This window comes from Terrapene carolina, unplaced genomic scaffold, assembly GCF_002925995.2.
Source record: "Terrapene carolina triunguis isolate 2854851 unplaced genomic scaffold, T_m_triunguis-2.0 Scaffold42, whole genome shotgun sequence".
Lineage (NCBI taxonomy): Eukaryota > Metazoa > Chordata > Testudines > Emydidae > Terrapene > Terrapene triunguis.
Window position 1 is genome coordinate 62988405 of NW_020664393.1, and position 26749 is coordinate 63015153.

At 41.2% G+C, this 26749-nt stretch overlaps 1 protein-coding gene across 2 annotated transcripts in view; it reads left to right on the forward strand.

Annotated features, from left to right (window-relative positions):
* Positions 1–26749, forward strand: part of VSNL1 (visinin like 1) — a 138659-nt gene that overhangs the window by 55610 nt on the left and 56300 nt on the right. The window contains exon 2 of one of the 2 annotated variants that reach the window (XM_024198625.2): positions 8743–8909. In XM_024198625.2, coding sequence (XP_024054393.1) covers positions 8748–8909 — 162 coding nt within the window. In that variant the 5' untranslated portion in view covers positions 8743–8747. The remainder of the gene's footprint in view (positions 1–8742; positions 8910–26749) is intronic. The other variant, XM_024198626.2, reaches the window with a different exon arrangement.

Below are 26749 nucleotides of genomic sequence, written 5' to 3' on the forward strand. Positions count from 1 at the left end.
ACAAATGATAGCAAAAGTGTGGTTAAAATCATACAGTTGCGTCCAAAGTGCCATGTGAAGGGAAAAGCTGGCAATTCGGGTTCCTCCCTATCTTCCAAAGGGAAGAATACAGCAAATTCCTGCACTCTGCAAAGCTGCACAGTTCTGATAAATCTTCCCTTTCTGGGCCACGATGGCACAAATCCTGTCTCCTCTCCTGTGGGTGCAGAGGACCTTTGGGGAGCAGAACCACTTTGCTGTATAAGGCATGGGACAGGGTTTGGGGAGGCCATTCTGGAGGTGCATACCCCTCTGCAGTGTATCCCTGAGAGTATTGTGCAAGGGTGGTTCTGGAGAGGGCTGTGGCCAGAGCAGGCCACTCCATTGTTTGGGTGTTTCCTCTCCCATTCCACTCACAGAGTCCCCCAGCTACTTACTCAAGCTGGGTTCTCTGGAGAAGATTTTTGGCCTTTATGTGTGAATGGTAGGTTCTGGCTCTAGATTTCTATTTTTCTGTGGAACAAGAAATATATTTGAAAGGATGAATCACTAGGCTGGTTTCACAGCCTTGTCTTGCTTCCAACTATCCTTCATGCTGACATTAGTAAGAGGAAAGGCAGTGTCGGAAGTAGCCTGAGGAGAAAGGAACAATGCTGAGATTGGTCAGGAGTTGTAGTTATTACCAGGGCACGACAGGGAATTTGTTAAGCAGCTTAGTAAAAAAATAACAAGAAAATTGGTCTGTTATTTCAGATTACGCCCACAGTTCTTCACTTGCCCAGTGTTTTTGCTTCCTGTATTTTTCCATTTTTATATATAATATGAATGATACGGTATGTGTACTTATATGAACAACAAAGGAATAGATTGTGACTGTCTCATTCATGGTGAGGAGCAGTGGGGATACTCATCTGAAGCTATGTCTATGCTACCACGGGATTGACGCTCTGGCGATCAATGCACTGGGGCTCAGTGGGTCTAGTGAAGACCCGTTAAATCAATGGCAGAGCGCCCTCCGGTTGACCCCGGTATTCCACAGGGAATGAGAGGAGTAAGGTAAGTTGACCGGAGAGTGTCTTCCGTCGACTCAGTGCAGTGTAGACACCGCACTAAGTCAACCTAAGATACGTTGACTCCATCCTCAGTGTCTGCTAGAGGTTTGCAATGTGGCACAAAGGCACTGCTCAAGGAGTAAGGTACTACTCAAGAGGAGTAAAGATCAGAATTTGCCCCACTGGGATTCCTCATGTAAGAAAGTGCTCACCAACATAGGGTTGCCAATTTTGCTTGGATGTATTCCTGAAGGTTTCATCATGTCAGTCTTTAATTAAAGATTAATCTTTAATTCCTGGAGACTCCAGGACAATACTTAGGGTTGCCAACCCTCCAAGAAAGTCTTGATTTTTGCCCTGGTTGTATTAAGTACTTTTTTTTTTTTTTTTTTTTTTTAGTTTGCTGACACAGAAGTTTCAAAAATATTTGTTCAAGGCATGTTGCTTAGAAACAAAACATTTTTTTTTTTAGGATGATGTGCCATTTTCCAGAATATGCAACACTTGAACAACAGTGCTTGGATATTGACATACTAAAATGATTTGGAAGCAAATGAATAGATTAAACAAAAATTTTGCTCCACCAAAAGATTCTAATAGTGAGCGAGTGACCTTCTGCCTACTTGAAGAACTTAGCGGTTGTGCAGCTGTGCTCTGCTGTTTCTGCCTAATGCATATTAATGGATTTTCAGAGGGGAAAAAAACCCATGTTTTGTAAACCATGATTATTGTGGCTTAATGTAAAAATGTTTTAATTTTAGAAAATTAAATGTGTTGGCAGCTAGTACATCCATTGCTAAGGATGGATTATACCTCTTCCATAATAATAAGAGATGCAAAGAAACCCTAGAAGGCTGAACTAAATCTCATGGCTAACTAGAAAAATAATAGGTTTCTTACCAAAATTAATTGGATCTACAGCAACCAGAAGCCTCGGCGCTCACTTGATAGTCATATGACACTATTGAGCCTTACTGCAGATTGTAAGTCAAATGTATTTTGCTAACAAAAGAACTAGAGGTTGAAAAGGAGATGGAAAAAATGAGTTGATATAATTACAGTAGAGGATTATACCTGACGGGACTGATCAACTAGTTCGGTTCCCTGCATCAAATGGAGCAAAGCAGATAATGTACCATGTTTAACTGGATCAACAAATAAATGAAAATACATAAGATTTCAGTCCCAAATTATCGCTTCCTTACATGTTGGTTAAGTTTTACAGAAAGCATCATTTATGAAAGGTTTCTGTTAAACTATTCATTGCAATTAGCACGAATACAATACACAGAGAGGTTCACATTATATGGCAAGATGCATCAAAGGCTGCTGAAAGGTGTTTGAGGCAGATCAGACAATCTAGTGGAACAAGCAGGTGAGCAAATACTAGGATCATGTATCACAGAGAGAGACAGGAAAGGAGTGTCTTGTTTCTGTGAATATGATGATGGAAGAGATTATAGATAGATATGTTGGGCCAGTTGTTTGCTCAAATACACTGGTATAAATCCAGAGCAACTCCATTGACTTCAATAATTACATCCACATAACCTAGAAAATAATTTTTCTTGGAAAATGGAGTTGAGGTTTACAGAAGAATGCTATTTCCTGAAGGGATTTTGTCTGCTTTACATATCTGAAGTGCATATGAATCAATGGGACTCTGTAAATAAATGGATACATTTAGAAATAATATAATTATAAATAAAAAATGAGGATATGGAAATATCAAGAATCCAAATTAATAAGTCAAGTAAAAATGACATAGATGAATGAAAGAAGCCAGACAACATTCATTTTAGGCTCCTTATGAATATAGCAAAGGAAGTTATATGTATTGGTAGTCATCTTTGAAAACTCTTGGAAAACAAGTAAGGTACTTGGGGACTGAAAAATATAGCACTATTTTTAAAAGGCAAAAAAGAAACAAACAAAGGAAATCAGCAGGCCGGTTAAAACACAAAAACAAGTAAAATAGCCAGTCTGTAAACAATTGCGACGGGAGGCAAGGAGAAAAATGTATTACTACTAGATTAGCCAGTATAGGGTTTTAAATATATAATGCGTCAGATTAACCCAACATAATTTTTTTCAGTATAAATTCACAAGCTTTGTGGAAAGGGGGGCATCCAAAGAATTGTCTGGGCCAGATATTCTGAGGAATATATGACTTTCTGACCAAAAGGCTCAATCTTGCCCTATTAAAGCATTTGGAATATCCACATTATCAACCTACCACAAAAGCAGGTGTGTATATTAACTTTGCCATATACAGTGGAACACCAGAGTTACAAACTGACCAGTCAACCACACCCCTCATTTGGAACCAGAAGCACGCAATCAGGCAGGAGCATAGATTTAAAAAAAAAAAGCACATACCATACAGTAATGTGTTAAATGTAAACTACTAAAAAAATTAAAGGGAAAGTTTAAAAAAAAAAAAAGAGATTTGACAACTTCAGGAAACTGTTTCTGTGCTTGTTTTATTTAAATTAAGATGGTTAAAAGCAGCATTTTTATTCTGCATAATAAAGTTTCAAAGCTGTATTAAATTAATGTTCAGTGCTAAAGTTTTGAAAGAAAACCATAACGTTTTGTTCAGAGTTATGAACATTTCAGAGTTACCAACAACCTCCATTCCTGAGGTGTTCATGACTCTGAGGTTCCCTGTAGAATGTATGGGAGGTGCACTTGAGCCGAAAGCATATGTCTGACTGTGACAAACATTTAGAGCTATTGTCTCTCCCTTACCCATGTTTAAACTGGTGTAACTTCAATGATTTCTGCTGGTTTAAATGAGAGTAGAAGCAAGGTGTTTTTGCCTACACCAAACTGATAAATTGATAGTTGTTCCACATGAGGATTATAATAATTCACAAAGAACACAAGAGATTGAAAATGGGCTTTTTTGGTATGGTAACGATTTTTAGATATTAAGCAAATGCAGAGCATGTTTTACCAGGTCTGTCTGCTAGATATTGGCAATACCTAAAGAAACTATGAGCCCAGTTGTGCCTTCAGTTACGTCTGTGCAGCACCATAATGTGGTTGTGCAACACAGGACAGAATTTGTCCCTAAGGCTTTGGGATAGTCCTGGCTAATAATACTTTGTCCTACTGGTTGCACTATTTTACATGGTCATACTTGCAGCACTTATTTCATACCCAGTAAATCCTTTGAAACTGTGCCCCTTTTTCTGGGTGTCCAAAATGCTCTTGTTGCTGACACCTGTGCTGTCCTGGCAAAGTAACTTGCCAACAGTTATGACTTGCCCCTGGGACAAGCTGGTTTGGATACAATTATTATGGGATGGATATAGGATGACCAGATAGCAAGTGTGAAAAATTGGGATGCGGGGGGTGGGGGTAATAGGTGCCTATATAAGAAAAAGCCCCAAATATTGGGACTGTCCCTATAAAATCAGGACATCTGGTCACCCTAGATGGATACATGATGGAGTGGGAAGGTCTGTAAACAAATAGAACTGTGAGAACTTGGGAAGCGGTATTGAGCAGAGATCCAGAGGCTTTAGTGCCATGTCTAGCATCACTCAGTAGACTTGCACAAAGAGATACACCTGTCAGTCACTAACCACGCAAAGCTAGGAGGGATGGCTAACACTATGGGAGCCTGGCCAGATAAAGCAGGCTGTGGGGAAATGATGGAAATGGGAAGAGTAACAAGTAGCTCACTTGATGGGAAAGAGACTAAGTTTAAAAATGGGAAAAAGTTTGTTTAAAAGCAATATTGCAGGGGGGAAAAAAGATTTTGGGGAGGGAGGGGAAGGGTTGGCAGGTGATTTAAAACTGAACTTGCATATGAAATACAGAGCTGCCACCAAAGGCAGGTGCTACACTGGACTGTAGAAACACAAGTGCTAGGTGTTGGTCCAGGGAAGACATTATTTCTTTCTGTGCACTGGACACAACTAAGCACTGCATGAAATTTTGAGCACCCTGTTAGCAAAATAGTGGAGAAAATATCATATAAAATGAAACCAAAGTACTGCTATTTAGAACATGTGGCCCACAAGGAGTGATTAAGGGAAATTGTTATACATTTTTGGTAAAAGACAACAAAGGGGCCAATATAAAAATTACTGAAAGAACGGATATATTTGTTTATAAATACAGCTCATATCTCAAGTGTTGACAATAATTGGATGTCAACCATCTACTGAGCATTCACTATATAGCACTTAATGATTATATTTCTCCACTTCCGTTCTTCTTTCCTGTCTGTTTTTATTCCTTTTTAAGGTTTAAATTAATCTCTGGACTTCAAATTAACTTGGGCACAATAGATGAAAAAGACTTGTCTATGCTTCCACCAGTTCAGGATTGTTTCCCCACAGTATATTCTTCAATGCTTCACATTAGGGACCTGATTAGGGCCTTGTATTTAGTGTTGTCATTTACACCTGTGCAGAGTGAGGGCACAGTAGGTGTTAAAGGCAATCGGATCAGAATGGTAGCATTTTAATCCTGTGTTGCACAGATGTAAATGACTACACTAAGCACAGGGGAGTGGAGAATTGGGCCTTATATTTTTCCAGTGGGTTTTCAGTTGCATACAAAGGGAAGTTTTGCTATTGACTTAGATGGGAGCAGGTTGTGAATGAAAGACTATATGAACCCGATCCTGCAAGCTGAGGAGCACCTTCCACACCCATGAAAGTCCATGGAGGTTGAGAGCATTCAGTACTGTTCAGGAGGTGCTCAGCTAACCAGGTTAACTTGAATTCAGTGTGTGTGATGGGGTGAATCCCTTATAGAACTGGGAGTGAGAAAAAGAGTCAGCCAAACTGTCAATCACCCAGAGAGACGGTAAGGACTTCTCTGCAAAGGGTTCTATGTACAGGAGCCCTTTATAAAACACCTGGCTCTCTCCCAACTAGAGAGTTAGAGTTGAAGAGCTGGTGAGGAAGGGTCATCTCCGCCAGTTGTGAGACATGGAGTACAGGTAAATGGACTGACATTTTTGTTATGGAAAAGTATCCCTTGTTCTTTTTTAAAAAGAAAAAGAATGTTTGGTACTTTGTTTGCTAAACCTCTCTGAACTGCATCCTGCTGACTTGTTTGGACAGCCTTTCTGCTACAGTTGGTGTGAAGGGTGGGATGGCAGGCTTGTGAAGAACCTGACCGGAGGTTGACAGGTGACTCTATATGGTGTCTTAAACATCCCTGGTATCACATTCGAAAGAGCCCTAGATATGGTTTTGTGATGAGCTGATGCATAACTGGAATGGCAGACTTAACAGTGTAAGGGAAGGTTTCTAAAATCAGCATGACTCAGTCCAGGGGCTATTAGTAAAAGTACCAAAAAATATTTTAAATAAAAAACCCCAAAAGACCAACAAAGAATGTCTTTCCATAAGATAGTGTCAGTCCATTTACCCATTCAAAGTACTCCATATGCCTTATTGCAGGCCCAGGTTCCTCCAGGTCAGAGGTTCTCAACCTTTTTCTTTCTGAGGCCCCCCCAATATGCTTTAAAAACTCCACAGCCCACCTGTGCCACAATAACTGGTTTTCTGCATATAAAAGCCAGAACTTCTGTTAGTGAGTAGCAAGCAGGGCAATTGCCTGGGACCCCATGCCACAGGGGCTCCCACAAAGCTACATTGCTCAGGCTTCATCTTCAGCCCCGGGTGGTGGGGCTCAGGGACCTGGGCTTCAGTCCCAGGTGGTGGTGTTTCGGCTTTCTGCCCTGGGCCCCAGTGAGTCTAATGCTGGCCCTGCTTGGAGGCACCCCTGAAACCTGCTCAAGGCCCCCTATGGGGCCCCAGGCCCCGGGTTGAGAACCACTGCTCCAGGTGACCCTTCCTCATCAACCCTTTAATTCTGACTCTCTAGCTTGGAGGGAGCCAGGGGTTTTAATGAGGGCTTCCCTACCCAGAACCCTTTGCAGAGAAGCCCCTCCCCATCTTTCACAGTTTGGGTAGCTAACCACTCTTTTCCTCAGTCCTGGTTCTGTAAGGGCTTCACCCCTTCATACAATGGGATTACTTATGTGAGTGAGGATTGCTCAGGTGAGCTGGGCTTGCAAGATCAGGCCCTAAGAGCCTAGGACAGGAAATGGCAACACTGTCCATCCACTGTCTTTATTACTGCAAAAATGCACATTGGGATAAAATGTGATTATCTAAAAAAAATTTAGTAAGAAAATAAAAAATGAGATGGGGAGGGGAGGGAGAATTATTTGTACTAGTCAATGTGGATATAGTAAAAAAAGACCTAAAATTATCAAAAGAAAAATGTAGTCCCAGTAATATACTGTAGAACAGTGGTTCTCAAACTGGGGTCACCGCTTGTTCCGGGAAAGCCCCTGGCAGGCCGGGCCGGTTTGTTTACCTGCCGCGTCTGCAGGTTCAGCCGATCGCGGCTCCCACTGGCTGCGGTTCGCCGCTCCAGTCCAATGGGGGCTGCAGGAAGGGTGGCCAGCACATCCCTCGGCCCGCGCCGCTTCCTGCAGCCCCCATTGGCCTGGGGTGGCGAACTGCAGCAGGGCCAGCTTTAGGCCGATTCCCCGAAATCAGGTCCTGTGGGTAAGAGGGCCCCGCGCCTTAGGCTCACCCGGCGGCAGTCTGCTCCGGCGGCATTTCGGCAGCGGGGCGGGGGTCTGCTCTGGGGTCTTCGGCGGCATTTCGGCAGCGTGGGGTCCTTCTGTGCCGTGGAAGATGTGGAGCGGACCCCCCGCCACAGAAGTTTCGCCGAATACCCGGACCTTGGAATCGGGCCCCGCAGGTCCTAAAACCGGCCCTGAACTGCAGCCAATGGGAGCCACGATCGGCTGAACCTGCGGACGCGGCAGGTAAACAAACCAGCCCGGCCCGCCAGGGGCTTTTCCAGAACAAGCGGCGGCCCTAGTTTGAGAACCAATGCTGTAGAACACTTCATATTTCAAGAGTGAGGTGTATTACAGGCCCTGATCCTGTAAAGATTTCCACCTGTGATTAACTTCATGCATGTGGGAAGTCCCATGTACATCAATGGGACTGCTTACAAATGTAATGTTAATCATATGTGGAAGCCTTTGCAGGATTGGGGTCATAAATTGTAAAGAGTCTGTCAATCATTGAACTGGCATCGGTGGAAGGGTTTAAGGTAAGATTAAAGAGAAACCTGTGAATAATATCATATCTGTGAATCTGTGAAATGTCTGAATTAAAATGCAATGGAAAGATCACAAGATCCTTTCCAACCCAGCATAATACTGACTAATAACAATGTCAGCCTAAGGAACATTCTCTCATAATTGAATACCCAAGGAATGGTTAGGAACCACTTTATCAAGATTACTAAAAGAAAGGTCACTTTTTAATATGATAGTAACCACTGGTAGGAAGAACCTGTTAGTCCTCTCAAAAAGAAAAGAAAAAGGGTGGAATCCTTGTATTAAATGATTATTAAAGATAAAAAGATTAAGCAAATTCTCATTTATTTTGAAAGCAAACTCAGCAGTCTCTCTGCAGGACTTTAGAGCTTTAATTGAAAGTTCTTAGTTTAATTCTCAGTTTTTCTCGAATTCAGCCTAATACTTATTTAAATATAGTTTAGCATCCAAATAATCAGGGGGAACACAGGCTTGGCTGAAAGCATCAGTGAGCACAAAACAAGGCTGTCAGTAGCATACTCCAGCTTGGTTGCTAGTCAAGTTTTAAAACGATCACAGCAACTTGGCTAATTGTATTAATTTGCTTTTCTTAAGGCAGAATGGGGAAACAGAATAGCAAACTGGCCCCTGAAGTGATGGAGGATCTGGTGAAGAGCACGGAGTTTAACGAACATGAACTCAAACAGTGGTACAAAGGATTTCTAAAGGACTGTCCTAGTGGTAGACTGAACCTTGACGAATTTCAGCAACTTTATGTAAAGGTACGTTTTTTATTAGCTTCCTATTGCACAGCCACAAGAAGGGTATCAGAGTGGTGCCTCAATATGTGTAGAGCAAAAATATTCTTCATGTCTATCATTCAAATTAAAGTCTATACTGACGAGGAGCAGACAGGTATGTACATAGGAATTGCTATAGCAATTGGACCAGTTGTTCAAATAGATCAGTATTCTGTCTCCGAGAGTGACCAATACCAAATGCTTCAGAGGAAGGATATAATTTTCCCAAAGGGGAAGAGTCTTCCTAAACCCTCTCAACTCGGGGTTGTTTTATGCTCTGAAGGATGAGGGGTTATGGCCCCACTCCTGCAAGATGATTCATGTTGGCAGATCCCTATACCTCCATGCAGTGCTACTGGTTTATAAAATGAGTATCCTGTATATGTTCTCATGATCCATCCACATATCTATTCCTCTTTTGATTCCCAGTCATTTCTTAGCCCCAGTGGAGTCCTGTGGCAGTGAGTACTATCGATTAATTATGCACTGTGGGGAAAAAAAAGTTTCTTTTTGTATGTTATAAATGTGTTGCCTTCCCTTTTCAATAACTTTCCCCTTGTCCTTGGAGTATGAGAGAGGATATGTAGGACATCTGGTTACCTTCTTTTTATTAATCATTAATTTATCACGTACCATGTCTTCTTATTTTTACTATGTATTTATTCTGTAAGGGGAGAAACATTGGAGACAGCATGAGATGTGTATTCATATTACAAAAATAATTACATTTTCATTCAAAATGGAACAACTGCCTGAAGATCAGAGGCTTCAAAGTAATTTTAAGTAGGAAAAATAATGGATAGTGGTGATGAACACTTAGTTCAGAAAATTACAGTGTTAGGTTGAGGAACAATAAAAATGCCAGCAGTCAATTTTACCAGTCCTTTGATGGCCTGGAGCTCAGTAATGATCTCTGTAGGCAAGGACTATCTGTATTTATCTGAAATGGAACTGCAGTCCATCTTTCCTGCATTTCCCCAGCTCTGGACCACACCATCCCCACAAATATTATAAGCGTCCCCCTTCCCGCTGCCAGGGAAGGTTACTGTACAAACACTGCCATCTGCAGTGTATATGAATTAAATTACCATCTGTGCACTTTAATTTCTGTACATTAAAACAGCGTTCCGAAAAGTCCTGTCTTCCAGAAGACTGTGACTCCCTAGTTGTTGTTTTGTGAAAACCCTGCTATTACTGCTTTAGAGCGTTGTGTTTTGTATTGAGTGATTATTGATTGCCTCCATTTTAGATTATGTTTGGCATGTGTCCTACATTGACTTGCATCTTATTTCTCATGCATGTTTGTAGGAAAAGTAAATAAGCGTTTGCAAAATATGTATGTGTAGCAAAATATATAAGGTGTTTAACTATTGTGGAACCATTGCTTCCTGTTTGAGAAATTACAAATAAAAACTGGGGAATGAAGTCTAAATAAGTATTTGTGGAGGGGGGTTGTGTGGGAGGGACAGTTTTATGATATCCTCTCCCAGCCATGAGGACTTCTATTCAAAAGTGTTTCTGAGTCATCCTTCGAGGTCATTGTAGACTCCCACAAGGTGCTTTACCCCAGGGGGAAATAGCCCGGAGGTAAAATTTAGTTCCATTGTTACTGAGTGGTAGTGCAAAATGTAAATCAGAGTATGAGGGTTCAGTGCTGCTTAAAAGCATGAGAACTTTGACAACACACAGAGAAGGAAAATCTGGCTATGAGCTTTAGCGCCTTTATGTTCCACTTGTGTTTGGAAATATAAGCTAAGTAAGATTCCCCAGTGTTTGGCTATTCCTGCTTTTGTTAATAAGTACCCCTAATATTGTTTTAACATAACTCTTATGTGTTTAGCCTAGTTTGTTATAGGCTGAAAATTATATATGTCTACACGCAGGGCAAAATCCTCACTCTGCTGAAGTCAGTGGTAAAACTCCCATTGACTTCAATGAAACCATGACTTCATAGTTTCTCTCCCCTCATGTATATTCTGTAGAACAGTGGTTCTCAACCAGGGGTACGTGAGCCCTCGGGGGTATGCAGAGGTCCTCCAGGGGGTAAATCAACCAGTGGCGTAGCCAGGTTTTAACAGCAGGGGGAGCAAACACATAAAAAAGGCGCCATCCGTCGCGAAGAAAAAACAAAAAGAAAAACCCAAGTCTTGCCGCAGAAGAAAGAAGGACCCGTCGCCGAATTACCGCCGAGACCCAGAAGCTTTATGCCTTTTAATAGTGAAAATAAATATGAAAAATGCCAGCACCGGATCTGGAGCAGCAAAAGTGCCATCCTTTGCCTGAGGAGGTATAGAAGGAGGCTGGGAAGAAAAGTTGCCTGAAGTCCTGAGCAGTAAAATGTAGCTGGAGCAGCAGGAGCTAGAGCAGCAGCTGTGAAGGGAAGAGACCATCCGGAATGGAGGGCAAGTCTAGGGCTGGGCGTCAGCACACAAGCTTAAACTCCAGAGATCCAGCGCAATGCAATGGGGAGGGAGGGAGTATGTAGAGGGGAAAGGCATTTGAAATAATCATGTTAAAAAAAATAACACAGAGGCAACTTTGCTGCCCTAAGGGCTCGAGCAACTTTGTGAAAAATACTGACGGAACTTACAATCCAAACTTCCCCCACTCCCCAAACATCCAGGCAAATGTGACACCCGGGAAAGTGACAACGCACGTCAAAGCAGTACATTTCCAGGGAGCAAGACAGAGCTAGACGTTCTTGACCATTGGAGGCTGCATCTACAGATCTGTGCCTGGGGTGCAACGTATAGAGCTGTAGATCTCTGCACGGCTGCAGTGTACTTACAGAGAGTACAATGTAGGTCCAGGCATGGATAACGTACTGAGAGATACTCATAGGCAAATCTTAACTGCTTCAACGAACCATACCCTTACAAACAACAGTGTGGACTTTAGGGAGGGAAATCAATGCAGACTATGCAATACCTTATGTCTTAACATAGAAAATGCAGCAGCTTTTAATGCTACATTAAAAAAACAACTCTAAGCACATCTGTCTTCATGCAGAGTGGCCCAGGGGATTAGCGGGAGACGGGGAGCAGCCCACTCCGCTTCCCTTGCCCCAGCCGTGTCGCTCAGGGGAGGGGGTTTGGGGGAAGGGATCCCCCCCTGCACTCACTTGCAGCGGCGGAAGCGGAGCAGCCCGGCCCCAGCCAACTCTACTCCGCCAGATCCCAGCTGTGGCACTCCGCTTCCTGCCGCCGGTGAGTGCAGGGGAGGGGGGACCTGAACCCAACTTCCCCGCACTTACTGACGGCAGGAAGCGGAGCGACGCAGCTGGGAGCTGGCAGAGTGGAGCAGGCTGGGACCGCGTTGCTCCACTTCCCGCCACTGCTGGTGAGTGCAGGGGTGGGGGGGAAGGAGGGACCTTTCCCCAATCCCCCGTGACATGGCTGGGGCCTGGGCAAGGGAAGCGGAGCAGGCTGGGGCTGCGTTGCTCCGCTTCCCACAGCAGGCAACCCGGGGGAGGGCGCACAGGGGAACCGCTCCCTGCCCCAGCTCACCTCCGCTCCGCCTCCCTGGGCCTGAACGCGAAGCCGCCGCTTGCTTCTGTGCCCTCCCAGGCTTCCCGTGCGAACAGCTGATTCGCAGGAAGCCGGGGGGAGGGGCAGAGAAGCAGAGTGGGCGGCGCATTCAGGGGAGGAGGCGGAAGTGAGCTGGGGCTGGGGGGCAGGGCGGGGAGCTGCCAATGGGTGCTCTGTACCCACCAAATTTTCCCCGTGGGTGCTCCAGGGCTGGAGCACCCAGGGAGTTGGTGCCTAAGGCGCCACATTTGGAGAATGTGCTCAGGGTGAGCGGCCGCTCCCCCTGCACCACCCCTAGCTATGCCCCTGAAATCAATTTGTCTAGATATCTGCCTAGATAAAAAGTGCTAGCAAAAACAGTACAAACTAAAATTTCATACGGACCACGACTTGTTTATACTGCTCTATATACACCTCTACCCCGATATAATGCTGTCCTCGGGAGCCAAAAAGTCTTACGACGTTATAGGTGAAACTGCGTTATATCGAACTTGCTTTGATCTTCCAGAGTGCACAGCCCCACCCCCCCAGAGCACTGCTTTACCGCGTTATAGCTGAATTTGTGTTATATCAGGTCGCGTTATATCGGGGTAGAGGTGTACTATACACTGAAATGTAAGTACAGTATTTATATTCCAATTGATTTATTTTATAATTATATGGTAAAAATGAGAAAGTACGCAATTTTTCAGTAAGTGTGCTGTGACACTTTTGTTTTATGTCTGATTTTGTAATCAAGTAGATTTTAAGTGAAGTGAAACTTAGGGGTACGTAAGACAAATTAGATTCCAGAAAAGGGTACAGTAGTCTGGAAAAGTTGAGAGCCACTGCTGTAGAACCTGAGAGTTACAAACTGACTGGTCAACCATAAATCTCCTTTAGAACCAGAAGTATGCAATCAGGTAGCAGCAGAGACCAAAAAAAAAAAAAGGGAAAAAACAGTACAGTACTGTGTTAAATGTAAACTACTAAAAATATAAAGGGAAAGTTTAAAAAAAAAAAAAAGATTTGACAACGTCAGGAAACTGTTTCTGTGCTTGTTTCATTTAAATTAAGATGGTTAAAAGCAGCATTTTTCTTCTGCATAGTAAAGTTTCAAAGCTGTATTAAGTCAATGTTCAGTTGTAAACTTTTGAAAGAACAATGTTTTGCTCAGAGTTATGAACATTTCAGAGTTATGAACAACCTCCATTTCCAAGGTGTTCGTAACTCTGAGGTTCTACTGTCAATGCTTCTAACAGGTCATTCCCTGACTCTCTGAGACACTATTACTTTCCATGTTCCCACAGAGGTTGATTCTTGATGCTTGGGACACTCATTCGGTATTAGCTTCTGGATTTTTTTCTGTAATCAGATTTGAAAATTGACTTTCGCAGCAGAGGTCACCACAGGAAGTCACAAGGCATTGTTTTTGGATTTTAACATTCCAGTTCTCTGAAATGCATATTAATGGTAGGAATGTATAACATTTATGTTGATTTCTTAATTGATTTCTTTATGTTGAGTGTGAGCCTCCAGTTAGGAGAGAAAAAGTTCACAAGTTATATTCACTGGATTTTAGCCAGGAAGGTTTCCATACATATTTTATTGGGAAGATGATTACAAGGTTTACATTCACTTCAGTGTTACATTTTGTCTTAGATGTCAGCATCTGTCTGCTCATGGGATTTCTACCATGTACTTGGACATGTCTGACCAAGGAGTGATATTAGAATGTTCATGGCAAAACTTTGATCTAAGGAAAGAGACTCCTTCCACACACAGCCAGCCAATGGAAAACATCCACAATGTTTACTGTCACAACACATAATATGTTCTTGATATTAATATAAATTGCGAGTTTTGCAGAGTTTTACGGTCTGGTGACTTCATTCTGTTTTTACAATGCATTGAAAAATTGTAGTAATTGTTACTTCGGAGGCTTCAGTGGTTATGTAGAGACCTGTGAGTGACTTGTTTTCATTTGATTTTAGTTTTTACTCTTTGAAGGCTTTGTGGTAGATGGAGTGTTTGCTGCTTTGTTTGAGGTGGCACCAATAGTTCTGTGTTTTGTTTTTTGTTTTTGTCCCCCCCCCTCCCCGCATGTTGATTAGGATCAGCTCTGAATTCATTGCAGCTGGGGTACTTTCTATGAACCTGACTATGCAGCACTTAAGACGAATAGCACTCATGCAACTAGACCTTCTTGTGTAGAATGTTTGCTTGTTTACAGAATTTGTTAATGGGAATGTTGTATAAAAGTGATATGTCTGTATACAGGTGTATGTGTAGACAGTTTAATAGAACACCTTGTATTGGCATATAAAAATATTTAACATTGCCTGTAAATTTGTAGATTCAATAAAGTTTTTTTTTTTTTAATGCACTGCAACTGACTTGCAGTGTGCAGCTCTTAAGAGATCTGAAGGTGTAGGGTTACTGTTGTGATTTTGACTCAACTGGTGTCATGGCTATCAAGATTAGACCCCAGACTTTTGTTCCCACATAGCTGAATGATACTGAATAGTTTTAGCAGCAGTTTTACTGGAGGGTTGTATTTATTTAGTGTTTATAGTATATTCATCATAAGAAACTAGTTTACAAAATTACATTAAAGTAAAATTTGGGACCGGAGGCAAATCAACCTAAATACATGGGCATTCTGAATTCATATTGTGATTCCATACATCTTATTTTGATTTAAAAGGCCAAATTCATTCTGCTTTAAGTTTTGAGTTCAGCAGGATTACATCAGGAATAAATGTGCCCCATACTGTGCAAGTGTACATAATGGGCATTAATGATAACATGAGCTATGTGTGTGTACTAAGTGGAAAATAGGCTCCTATGATGTCATACTTCTTGGAATCGGGTCACTGAACATGGCATGCATGTCCTCTGGGTTAACAGTGAAAGCAAATGCCAATAGTCCTACAAATGGAAAGGAAATATTCAGAGCCATTATGGTATAATGCACCTTAGGTTAGTATTAAATAATAAATTGGGTGTAAAGTTTTATGGGTTTCTTATGTATTTTATTAAACCAGATTATTGAGTTTAAATTTAAATTGTTCTGAAAAATATAATACGATTTGATTAATTAGTCAAATAATTTTTCATGTTTTGGGCTATCCCTCATGTTCCCTGACTGAGATCCAACTGAATTCTACTCTGTCATTTTAAGAGTGTATGGGGAAAAAAATAGGCTCTATTCTCAAATATTTACTGAAGATTAGGTAGGTGGATCTCCATTCCAGCCCCTCACCCCAGCCCAAATTTCAGTATATGCCAAAATATATTGTAGGAAGTACATAGCTCCTCAAAATCTTAATAAACAATACTTGTCCACCCACTAGCATATTTATAGGGTCTCGGGAGTAAGACATTCAAATATATACACAGGGATTGTTGTCATTTGGACAAAATGGGGAAAAACAAAACACAAAAACAGTGTTGGGAGAAGTTTCCCATCTTGAAGGCTGGATAACTTGCATAGTGAGGAAGGATGTTTTTTGTGGGGTGAAGGCACTGGACAGGGGCTCTAGAGATCTAGGGTCAATTCCTCGCTCTGCCCTAGACAAGTCCCTGTGTAACCTTGTAAACCATTTAATATCTCAGTGCCTCAGTTCCTCATCTGTAAACCGTGAATAAAAATACTTCCTTTCTCCTACTCTTTATCTTTGTTTTATGTTTAGACTGTAAGTTCGTTAGAGCAAAGACTGTCTCTTATGATATGTTTGCACAATGTCTAGCACAATGGGGGATGAACTCAGTTGGGGAATCTAGGCACTACTGTAAAAATAATAATATTCATCAACAAAGACAACCATTTCAACTCTACAATAATGTTTAAGTATTGATGGCTTTATCTAATAAAGTAGGAATGATGTCTTAATTCTTCTCTAATAAGAAAGATATTTAACTGGTTTGGATAAAACATGAACCTCCGTAAACCTTTGTCCATGTTTAAAACTGAGCCTAACCTGAACCTTTTTTTAATGTTTGGATGTGGGCTCTCCCGCCCTCCCCCATTACTACCTGCAGCTGTGACTATAACCAGAAGTAACAAAATAAAATACGGAAAGTTGTTCTTTCATAATGACTGGAAATAAAAATGTCAGAAATTGTGTAAAAGAATCTGTTCTCATGAGGTTTCCAGCCCAGTTTTTCCTGTCTATAGGGTTCGGATTATTCACTTGAGTTTTGAGTGCCTGCGTCAAAGGCCACTGAAGTCAATAAATGTATTTTCATTAATTTCACTGGGCTTTGGATCAGGCACTGGGTAAGCATCTAATCTATGGGCACTTATTTGAACTCTGAACCTTGTGAGAGACTTGCATCCCTGGTGCCCATCCTAGTGCCTATAGATGTCACCATCTTATTCTGCCTTTAAACCTGCTGCCTCCCCACCCTGTTACTCATGCCACTGTATGCAAGACAGCAGAACAAGGGACATAGTTCTCATCACAACAAAATTAGGAGGATCCTTGTCCAACCCTGTTAAAGAGAATTACTGCACTGTAGCACTTTACTGGACATTCTCACTTGTTCCACTCCACTGCAATATTAAAGGGAACTAGATGAGTATACCAATGTGGGACAATGAACCAGTTCTCCCTTAGTATACTAGAGGGGGGTGGAGCAAGGATAGATGGGCATGCTATTTATTTCAGAGAAGTCTGTCTGTGTGTGCCTTACAGGATGTAAACATTCAGGAACAATTCAGCTATATGTAAAGATCACTCCTGGAATTCTGAGAAGTTGCCTAGACAATAGAGCAGTTCATTTAGTAGGATATACTGTATGCTTTTTACCAGCAGCATGTACACACCTAACATGATGTAGTCATACATCATATCTATGTATCTATAAATATGACTTAAGGATCCATGAGGAAAATAATAGTAATTATTTTATAATGAGCTTTTTAAATAGGAATTGGATAAGAAGCTGCCATTATTAATTATTATTAATAATAAGAATTTATTATTTATTCTCGGGGGTGGAGCAAAGGTCCCCAATCAGGGTTAACGTACACAAACAAGTAAAACAAAGCCAGTCCTTGCCTCCAGAGATTTCACAATCTATATGACTAGATGCAACAGAGAGATAAAAATGCAAATGGGGACCTGTTGAGGAGAAGGAGCAGTAGCACTATTGATGCGGGGGGGATAGCTCAGTGGTCTGTGCATTGGCCTGCTAAAGCCAGGGTTTTGAGTTCAATCCTTGAGGGGGGCCAGTTAGGGATCTGGGGCAAAAATCTGTCTGGGGATTGGTCCTGCTTTGAGAAGGGTGTTAGACTAGATGACCTCCTGAGGTCCCTTCCAACCCTGAGATTCTATGCTGTTTGGCTGCTCTGTTTTTCAGCATGAAATACATATTTGGTGCCCTAATATTGTATTAAATAGACTTCTGAGAAACCGTGAAAAGACAACATTACTTATAGTACAATGCTAGTTAACATAAAGAATGTATTCTTGGCAATGGCAAGATTCTTACTGTCTTTCTGCAATTTCCCATAACACTGCTGTTTTCACTATCAATATATCTCCTCTTTCTCCTCGCTAGCAACATGAATAGGAGGGTGTTATGCCAAACATCTATGCATATTAGACAACCACAATAGAAATGTCTTGCATTTCTTAAATAGAAGCCAGGAACGCGCTGTACCTGCTCACATGAATTCTAAAACAAAGGGGCAGGCTGTTCTTCCCATGGAAACACCCACGGAAGGACCATCCTTTAAAATTAGTCCAGCACCTAATATCTCCCTCCCCCAGGAGGCAGCATTAACTGTGAAGCCGATTCTTTGTGTGATTGGGGAGGGGGATGATACATGTAACGTATTCCCATATTTCTCTCTATATATAGATCTTGGACTCAGAAACACTTTAGGAAACCTCTCTTCAGACCAGTCTCTAACAGTCAGATTTTCAAAGCTCAGCATTCACAGTTTAAAAAAAATAACAACTCTTGTTTAGACTTCAAAATAAGTATCAAGATACTCAAGCGAGATCAGCACATTGGATGCCAGGCTGTTCTGAAATTGAAATCCTGATCTCATTGAAACCAATGGAAGTTTTCCATCCTGGCTCTTATTTAGGGGCTTAATTTTAAGATAAGCTTTTTTGAAATTCTAGCCACAGTTGTGGGAACTGAGCACTTAAAAATCTGGTTGTGAGCTCTTTTGAAAGTCTGGCCCTAACTGCTGAATTCAGATTCTCTCATAAAGTATAAATAAAGTTTCTTTGGTAACCATAGAAGTTAAAGGCTAACATATCTTTGTGTTTATCTTTTTTGTGTGAAAAGCACAAAGATACGATAGTGATGGGCAACCTTAAAAAAACCCTGGTTAGATAGTAGAAAGGTAATCCAACCCAGAGCATTTAAAAAGCTGACACACATCCATGCATATATTACATTCCAAAAGATCTTAATGAGGGAAAGCCACACTAGGAAAATTCTCCAGATACTTCAAAAATATGTAAATTCATTCCCATTTTCCATCTCTCTAAAGATTTCTTTTTTGAAAAGCATGTTTGCTAATTACAAAAACTATTGTGCATCATTTCTAAAGGGCTTTGTTCCATTACTGCTCACTTTTACTACCTGTTGGGTCCCTCATTTGGAATGTCAAAATTATTTCCATGGCAAAACCCTGTGAATTCATAAGTACAGGTTATGACTTCCCTGGAGGATAAAACAGAAGGAAAGGAGTGGTGCAGCTGCAAGGGAGAAAGCCATCATTAAAACATAATATCAGGGAATGCAGAAAAACACTGGCAAAGTAAGAGCCCAATCCTGCTGCCACAATCAGGCCAGGGATTTCTTTGTGTAGTTATTGTTTTATTATTTGTTTAAAGCGGTGCTAAAAGCTCCCAAATGGAGATAAAGGCCCCATTGTGCTATGCCAGTGGTTCGCAACCTTCTTCCAACCATGACCTCATTTTACAACAGAAAAAAAGTTTTAGGATCCCCCTTTCTTACTTTTCAGGACCCGCCCCCCCCACCCTACCCTGCCTCCATCTAGCCATAAAGAAACCTGTTCTTACGAGTCGCAAATGCCATGTTGAGAACCCATGTGCTAGGTACTGAACATACTCCTAGTAAGAGACAAACCATTCCCGAAAGAGCTAACACTCTAAATAACCAAGACAGACCAAGGGTGGGAGAAAAGAAGTATGATAGTCTCTAATTTACAGATGGGGAACTCAGGCATGCAGAGATTAAATGACTTGCCCAAGATCACACTGGAAGTTTGTGACTGAGCAGGGAACTGAAATCAGATCTGCCAAGTTCCAGTCCAGTGCTCCAAATGCAAGAGCATCCCTCCTTGTTTGTTTGTAGCATAAATGTTTTCTTTTGCTCTGGAATGATTCAGTGAGCACTCTCTTTAAATTGCAAGAGCACAAGGTCTACAGGGATTCATTATAGCAAAGATGACTAGATTGTAGCCAAATGTGTACTGTGGATAGATCTATTATATATAAAGGGTGGCCTCTTCATAATTAAGGTTGTGACCATCTTCTGGTATTTTAGGTCTCCTGTAAGTTTGATTTAGTCATAGCTTTAAACACTAGGAAGATGGCGAAATGCTGTCTTTTAGTAAGTTTAATGTGACACATTTTTTACAAGCGGCCTTTCTACTTGTTTAAATTATTAAAAACCGTTCAGCACTACAAGGTTCGTGAAGGAGTCTCTGAAACTAAGGGAAGTATAAGACATTTTATTTTGATACTGGAGTAAACTTGTATTGTGAGAGACAAGGAATTTTGTTTCAAAATATAGGAATGTTTTTCTGTGGTGCCATGTGTCTATTTTCAATATCTGTTTTGTAGACACAACTCAGGCTGAACAAACAGTCTTCATGTTACGGAAGGTGCACATGGGAACTCTGAGTTCCATACTGAGCCCTGATGTAAACAGTACAATTCCACGGATCCCAGGGCTGAATTGGCCCCAAATATTGTATTGAGCTCAGTAACATGTTAGGAAACCAAATGTCCATAGTGATCCCCGCCTTCATGGTCTCCAGGAGAGACTGTCGCAACTCACTATACCTATGTCTGAGCTATCCAACATTAAAAAGATTCAGTTAGTCCAGAATACAGCCTGCCTGTTCACCAACACTAAGCACCAGGGATACATCATCCTGGTGCTCCGCTCACTATGCTGGCTCTCAGTAGAATACTGGATCAGATTCAAGATCTCAGATCTTCAAGACCCTCCATGGAACTGGTCTGAAATACCTCCAAGAGTGCCTTTCTCTTTGTAGTGATGGCCTCCCCTGAGAGCTATATTTCTTAAAGACAATGAAACTTCAAGCCCAAGAGTAATAGTAGTAAGAGCTGGAGGCAGGGCTTTCTCAGCAATGTGTCCTAGGTTGTGGAATTCGCTTACTGGAGAACATTATAATAACCACAAATCTCACCACTTTCAGTGTGAATTCCAAAACGCAGCTTCGAGTTAGCTTTCCCCCAGAATAAAACCTGCAACAAATGTGGGGAGGATGGGAGAGAGAGAAGAGCGTTTCAGAGAGTGAGGGGGGAGAATAAACAGGAGATATGCAGTGGCTTTGTTCTTTTTTGTGCTGGGCATTCTTGTGGGTCGGTAGGTTAATAATGAATAGTTGTGCCTCTTTAGGAAGTTCTGTGGCATAGTACAACAGTCAGGTGCTGGATTAGGCATCAGTTTAGATGCCTTTTATTATTATGTAGGCTGTAGTTGAGATTCAGATCAGGTTTCTACTAACCATAGCTTGAACAGTCCCAGTATCTTGGGATATCAACCTTATTTTTACTCAACGAGAGTAAATTCCCCTCTTTTCATGTTTAATTAAGCTCACATGAATTGCCTGTTTTCACCAACAACCCTATTAATTGCAGAGTTGAGATGACTGACTTAGCATGAGAGTTTGCTCTCTTAATTGTATATTCAAGCACAACAAAACAACACTAAAGAAAACATGGAGGTTGGAAGATAAAGGGACAAAAGCAAGAAAATTCAGTGTAGAGAAATATATACTGATATTTCAAAGGACTAGTGAAAAATGCTAGATCCCACTTTGTCTTCAGGAGTGGTTTGTATGGAATCCATACTGCCCAAGGATTTTCCAGGCCTGTTGGTTGCAGAGATAGCACTCCCGCCAGAAGCGAATGTACAGCCTTTCATAAAACCTCGCTCTCATCCAGAGAAACAGAAGCAGAGGTAACCCAGCATCTCCTTATTTACCACGGAGAGGAGTTAACAACAAAATCTAGTTGGGATTATTTAAAAACTAACACTGTTAAATGACAGGTTTCAGAGTAGCAGCCGTGTTAGTCTGTATCCGCAAAAAGAACAAGAGTACTTGTGGCACCTTAGAGACTAACAAATTTATTTGAGCATAAGCTTTTGTGGGCTACAGCATCCGACGAAGTGGGCTCTAGCCCACGAAAGCTTATGCTCAAATAAATTTGTTAGTCTCTAAGGTGCCACAAGTACTCTTGTTCTTTTTACTGTTAAATAAGACAGTCAACAAAATAGAGTCAGAGGTTGCTCTGAAATCCTGTGTGGGTCTTGCCATCAATTTTCTACAAAGTCCAGTCACCTATTAGTAGACTTGGAAGGACTAGATTTTTATCAGTAGATATTGGTAAACATTGATTTCACTCTGCAGAAAACCCAATGAAAAAATATTTTGCTCAAAAATAAGAGACCTTTACAGTTAGGCAAAGTAAGAAAAATACTGTTTGAGAACTTCTTAGAGTTTGATTTAAGGCTATTTATTTTGTATGTGATGTTGTTGGTTAAACGGTTATAAAGCTTTAACTTTTTGAATCTCAGCATTTACTGTCAATAAATAACTATTGTTGGACCCCCCATTGTCTGATCCCCTCTTAATTTCCTACAACTGTGAAAATTTAAATTTAATAAAAATTGAAAAAAAATGCTTAAAATAACCATTTATATGACCCATCAAAATTATAAGCAAAATAAAAATCAATTTTACCAAGCCTACCCATAAGGTATTTCAGGCTGTGCTTATCTCCCTCACGCTGGATTCTTTTCTACCATATGCAAAATGCACCATATATATAACTTTTAATCTGAGGTGCTAAAGGGCTAGGGGGAGTGTCTCCCAGACCTACTGTTCATCATTAAGAAGGTGCAGCAATGTCTTTCTACTTCCTTCCCCTCACAGCTCATTCTGAATGAGTTTCGCCCACCTGTTCCTTAAAGAAGTGTTACTGTCAATCTGACTAGGTTCTAAAGAGATTGGGACCCCTTCCTTCATGTATGTCACTTCCCCCTCTTATTTCCCAGTTTGCTATCCTTTGCAGCAGTTGTGGGACCTCACCTCATAGCATGGTATTCACCTCCAGTGTTTCCAGAGCAGTCAATATGTCAAGGGATGCTATAGAGAAATAACTGCTTTCTACCTTTGGAGACTCACCAGATACCTTTTGCAGTGTCTACTCCCTTGACGTTTGTGGCATAAGGTTAATGATATGTTGAATACCATAGATTTGGGACAGAAATCTCAGCACAATTTAAAGCCATGTTAATATCTGTTATAAAGCATCCTAGCAGTGGGGTGAGAATCTAGCTGGTGGAGCTTCATGTCAATGGAACTATGGCAATTTACATCAGCTGAAGATCTGACCCAGTATGTCGGTATCTAGAATCAGGAACTTGTCAGATTCTCAGCTCTGCCACTAACTCACTGTGTGGCCTGTGTTCTTATAGCATGCCCAGCATCTTAATATGCATTACACCTTGAATGGTCCCATAGAATATGTGTTAACTACTTTTGCTAAACAATGTGTTCCCCCTTGTATTTAGCTTTGACACTCTGAGTACCTTTCCTGGGCCTGAAAAAGAGCTCTGTGGAGCTTGAAAGCTTGTCTCTTTCACCAACAGAAATTGGTCCAATAAAAGATATTATTTCATCTACCTAAACCCAGTCACTTAACTTCTCTGGGACTATGTTTAACAAGAGATGATTTGGAATCTAGCTATGAAAAAGTTTCCAATGTTTGGGAGTATTTGGATACAAGTTTCTGGGTTGGTACCAACACTAACTTCTGTAAAAGGCATGACATGCTCCCCAGAAAACACTAGGAAGGAGCAGTCACTGAGTTCGCTTGAGTCCTGGGGACTCCTGTTCTGTTCAGAGTGCACAGGGAATGGAGGTTGTCTGCACCCGCTCCTACTCACTCATATGAGGGCCAAGTTTTGACTTTCTTTAAGGTGAAATATTCTTTTCCTTTAACCCTATCTCCCTCTTTAAATAATTTTTCCCCATGCACCTTTATTTAAATATGTAGCTGTTTCCTAATGTGGTAATGATATGCCCTAATTTTGTATTATGTATCAGCATAGATAATTATGTAATTAGGCTACGTATCTGTAATGATAGAGATGTCTAAGTACCTAACAATTAAGACAGAAAATTATGTAGCCAAAATCCTCTAAAACATTATGAAATAAGGCCTGCAGAGTGCACCTGCAGAGCACTTCAGAATACTTCCCCCTGCCCACCTGCATTACCTGTCTTTCCAGGATTAACTTCAACCAGCTGTTTTCATCTGATAGCTGATCTCAGCAGTGCCCTTAGATAGCTGGGAGCAGGTGCAGTTTGCATCTGGAGTGCGTGTGATGCAGCGCTAGTGTTACTGTTTCACAGTTTGCCCTAGCATCTTTACATGGGTGTTTGAAAGGATGGGGGAGACAATGGATCCTTGCAAGACTCCTCTGAAAGTAGAAGAGCTGACATCCATCTGGATGAGGCTTGGGAAGAGAATGGTTGAAGCCACCTCAGTGCAATCATGCTAATCCCTACCATGTCTACGAGTAGGATTCTAGAGCTGATTATATCAAATGCTGTCGAGAAGGCCAGCAATGTGAATATGGAGATGAGAAAGGTGTGAATTACTGGGGTGAGCTACACATCCACAATGAAAGTCATAATATTCTAGCCATGCAAAGATGGAAAAAGAGCATTCTTGTAACAGCTCCAAACTGGACATTCAAAAGCTGCCAGGGATGTAACAGTATCCCCAGGATCCAAACGCCGGTAAAAGAAGCAAGGGATACCCTTTTAGTCAAAGGGGCCACTGTAATCCCTGCCATCTCCTCTTGTTGCGTCCCCAAATCCAATATCACCTCTGCCTTGTCTGGGTTGAGCCTTGGACTGTTAGCTGCCATCCAAGCCCTAGATGTAGGGAACTGAGTGACTGCACCATCCCTCTCCAATGCTGCACAAAGACCTAGCTGAGTGTTATCAGCATACTAATGGCACTGCACCCAGAACCATCTCCCTATATCCCCCTAGCTGCCTTGTACTGAACAGAAGAGGCCTCGGTGGCACTCTGTATTATAGGATTAAAAAATCATAGATTCCAGTATTAGGCCCCCTTAGCTTAAAGTAAATATTTTTTTAATAAAAAATCAATATCCAATTTGAAGAATTGTTTAAAAAATGAAAATAAATAAATAAAATAACTCTTGGCCTGAGAATGGTTAATTTTCAAAGTTATGGTACGTGGGTGGTTCCCACAAGTCAGTGGGAATCCTATGGCTAGAATCTCGAACAGCTCTATCGAAGTGTGTTTTTCATTTTTGAGCATTTAAGGCAAATGTTTGCTGCTGAAGTATAAGTATCTTCAAATGAGAATTTAGAATGGAAATGTTTATACACTGGTATATACAAAGGTTCTGTGGAACACTACCATAATAAAGCAACCAATCAATCTGTTTATCATTTTCTACTAGAGTTAAAATATAGTATGTAACAAGGAAAACCTGAGGAATTTATGGTTCTAGATTAAAATTGTAAGGAAAATACAGGGATTGGTGGGACTACTCACATGAGTACCTGCTGCAAGATGTGTGTACTCCATACTTATTTTTTTAATCTTTCCCTCATGGGAATTTTTCTACATAACAAGAGGAAAGTCTTGTCTGAAACTGGTGTATGCAGTGGGCCTGATTTTACTTTCACAGCAGTGTAAATCGGGAGTTAGTGGTGTTATTCCAGTGTTAAACCAATATGTAACTGAAAGAAGAATTGGACCCACTGTACTCTTTCCAGATTCCCTTTCCACTTGACACTCCTTCCTGGACCCTTAGAAAACAGCACATGCTTTGAATGTTCAGATAAAGTCTATTTTCACCTTCAAAAGACTAAGGCCTGGTCTACACTACGACTTTAATTCGGATTTAGCAGCGTTAATCCGAATTAACCCTTCACCCGTCCACACTACAGAGCCAGTTAATTCGAATTAAAGGGCACTTAAAATCGATTTCTGTACTCCACCTCGACGAGCGGAGTAGCGCCAAAATCGATTTTGTTAATTCGAATTAGGGTTAGTGTGGCCGCACACCACCGAATTAATGTGGTTAAATTAATGGGGTAGTGTGGACGCACACCACCGAATTAATGTGGTTAAAAACCGAATTAATGTGCTTAGTGTGGCCGCGCACAATCGAATTTATACAACCTGTTTCCCAAATTTGAATTATCTAAATTCGGATTAATCCCGTAGTGTAGACATACCCTAAGCTGCTTGCGCAGATACTGCCAGCAGCTCCATAACACTTTAGGAGGAAGTATAGTTGAAAGCAAAAAATAAGGGGAGAGGAAAAGAGGGGGAGTCCATGTAATTCAACAGTTTTCCCCCAAAATGAAATGTTTCGTTGTTCTTTTTTCTCTCCTTTGCATGTGAACAACAGATGTAAAACATGTTTCATTTCTCTAAAACAGGCTCATTTTGTTGTAAGAATCACAGCATTTGTATGTGAAAATGATGAAATTTTGCCTGAGACAAATGTGTGAAATTTTTTAGGTTTGTTTCCAGAGTGAAAACTCAACACATTCAGTCCCCAAATTGTGCTTTCCTGGTAAAGGTGACAGATGACACTTCACCAAAATTACTCAGTTCTTGTGAAAATGATTCGTTTAGCCCAACTCTCTCCTAAGGCGATCCTACAAAAGAGGACATTAGTTGGGAGAGTCATATACAGTCATAGAGTTTGAGGCCAGAAGGGACCCCCAGATCATCTAGTCTGACCTTCTGTATATCACAGGCCACTGCCACCACCTAGCCCCCAACAAGTGAAATAAGACCAAAGTATTACAACACACAGAGACTAGAAATAAGATCCTGAACTCTAGCCAATGGATTATTCTGAGTTCAGTGCAGAGTGGGAATTTTCTTGCCTGGGTACAATGAATGTATTTATTCCAGAAATAAAGAGGTTGCCAAATAGATGTTTGAATAAAAGTATGTTTGTGCTTTATATGTGGGGAAAAAATTGCTCAAGAATAGTTAA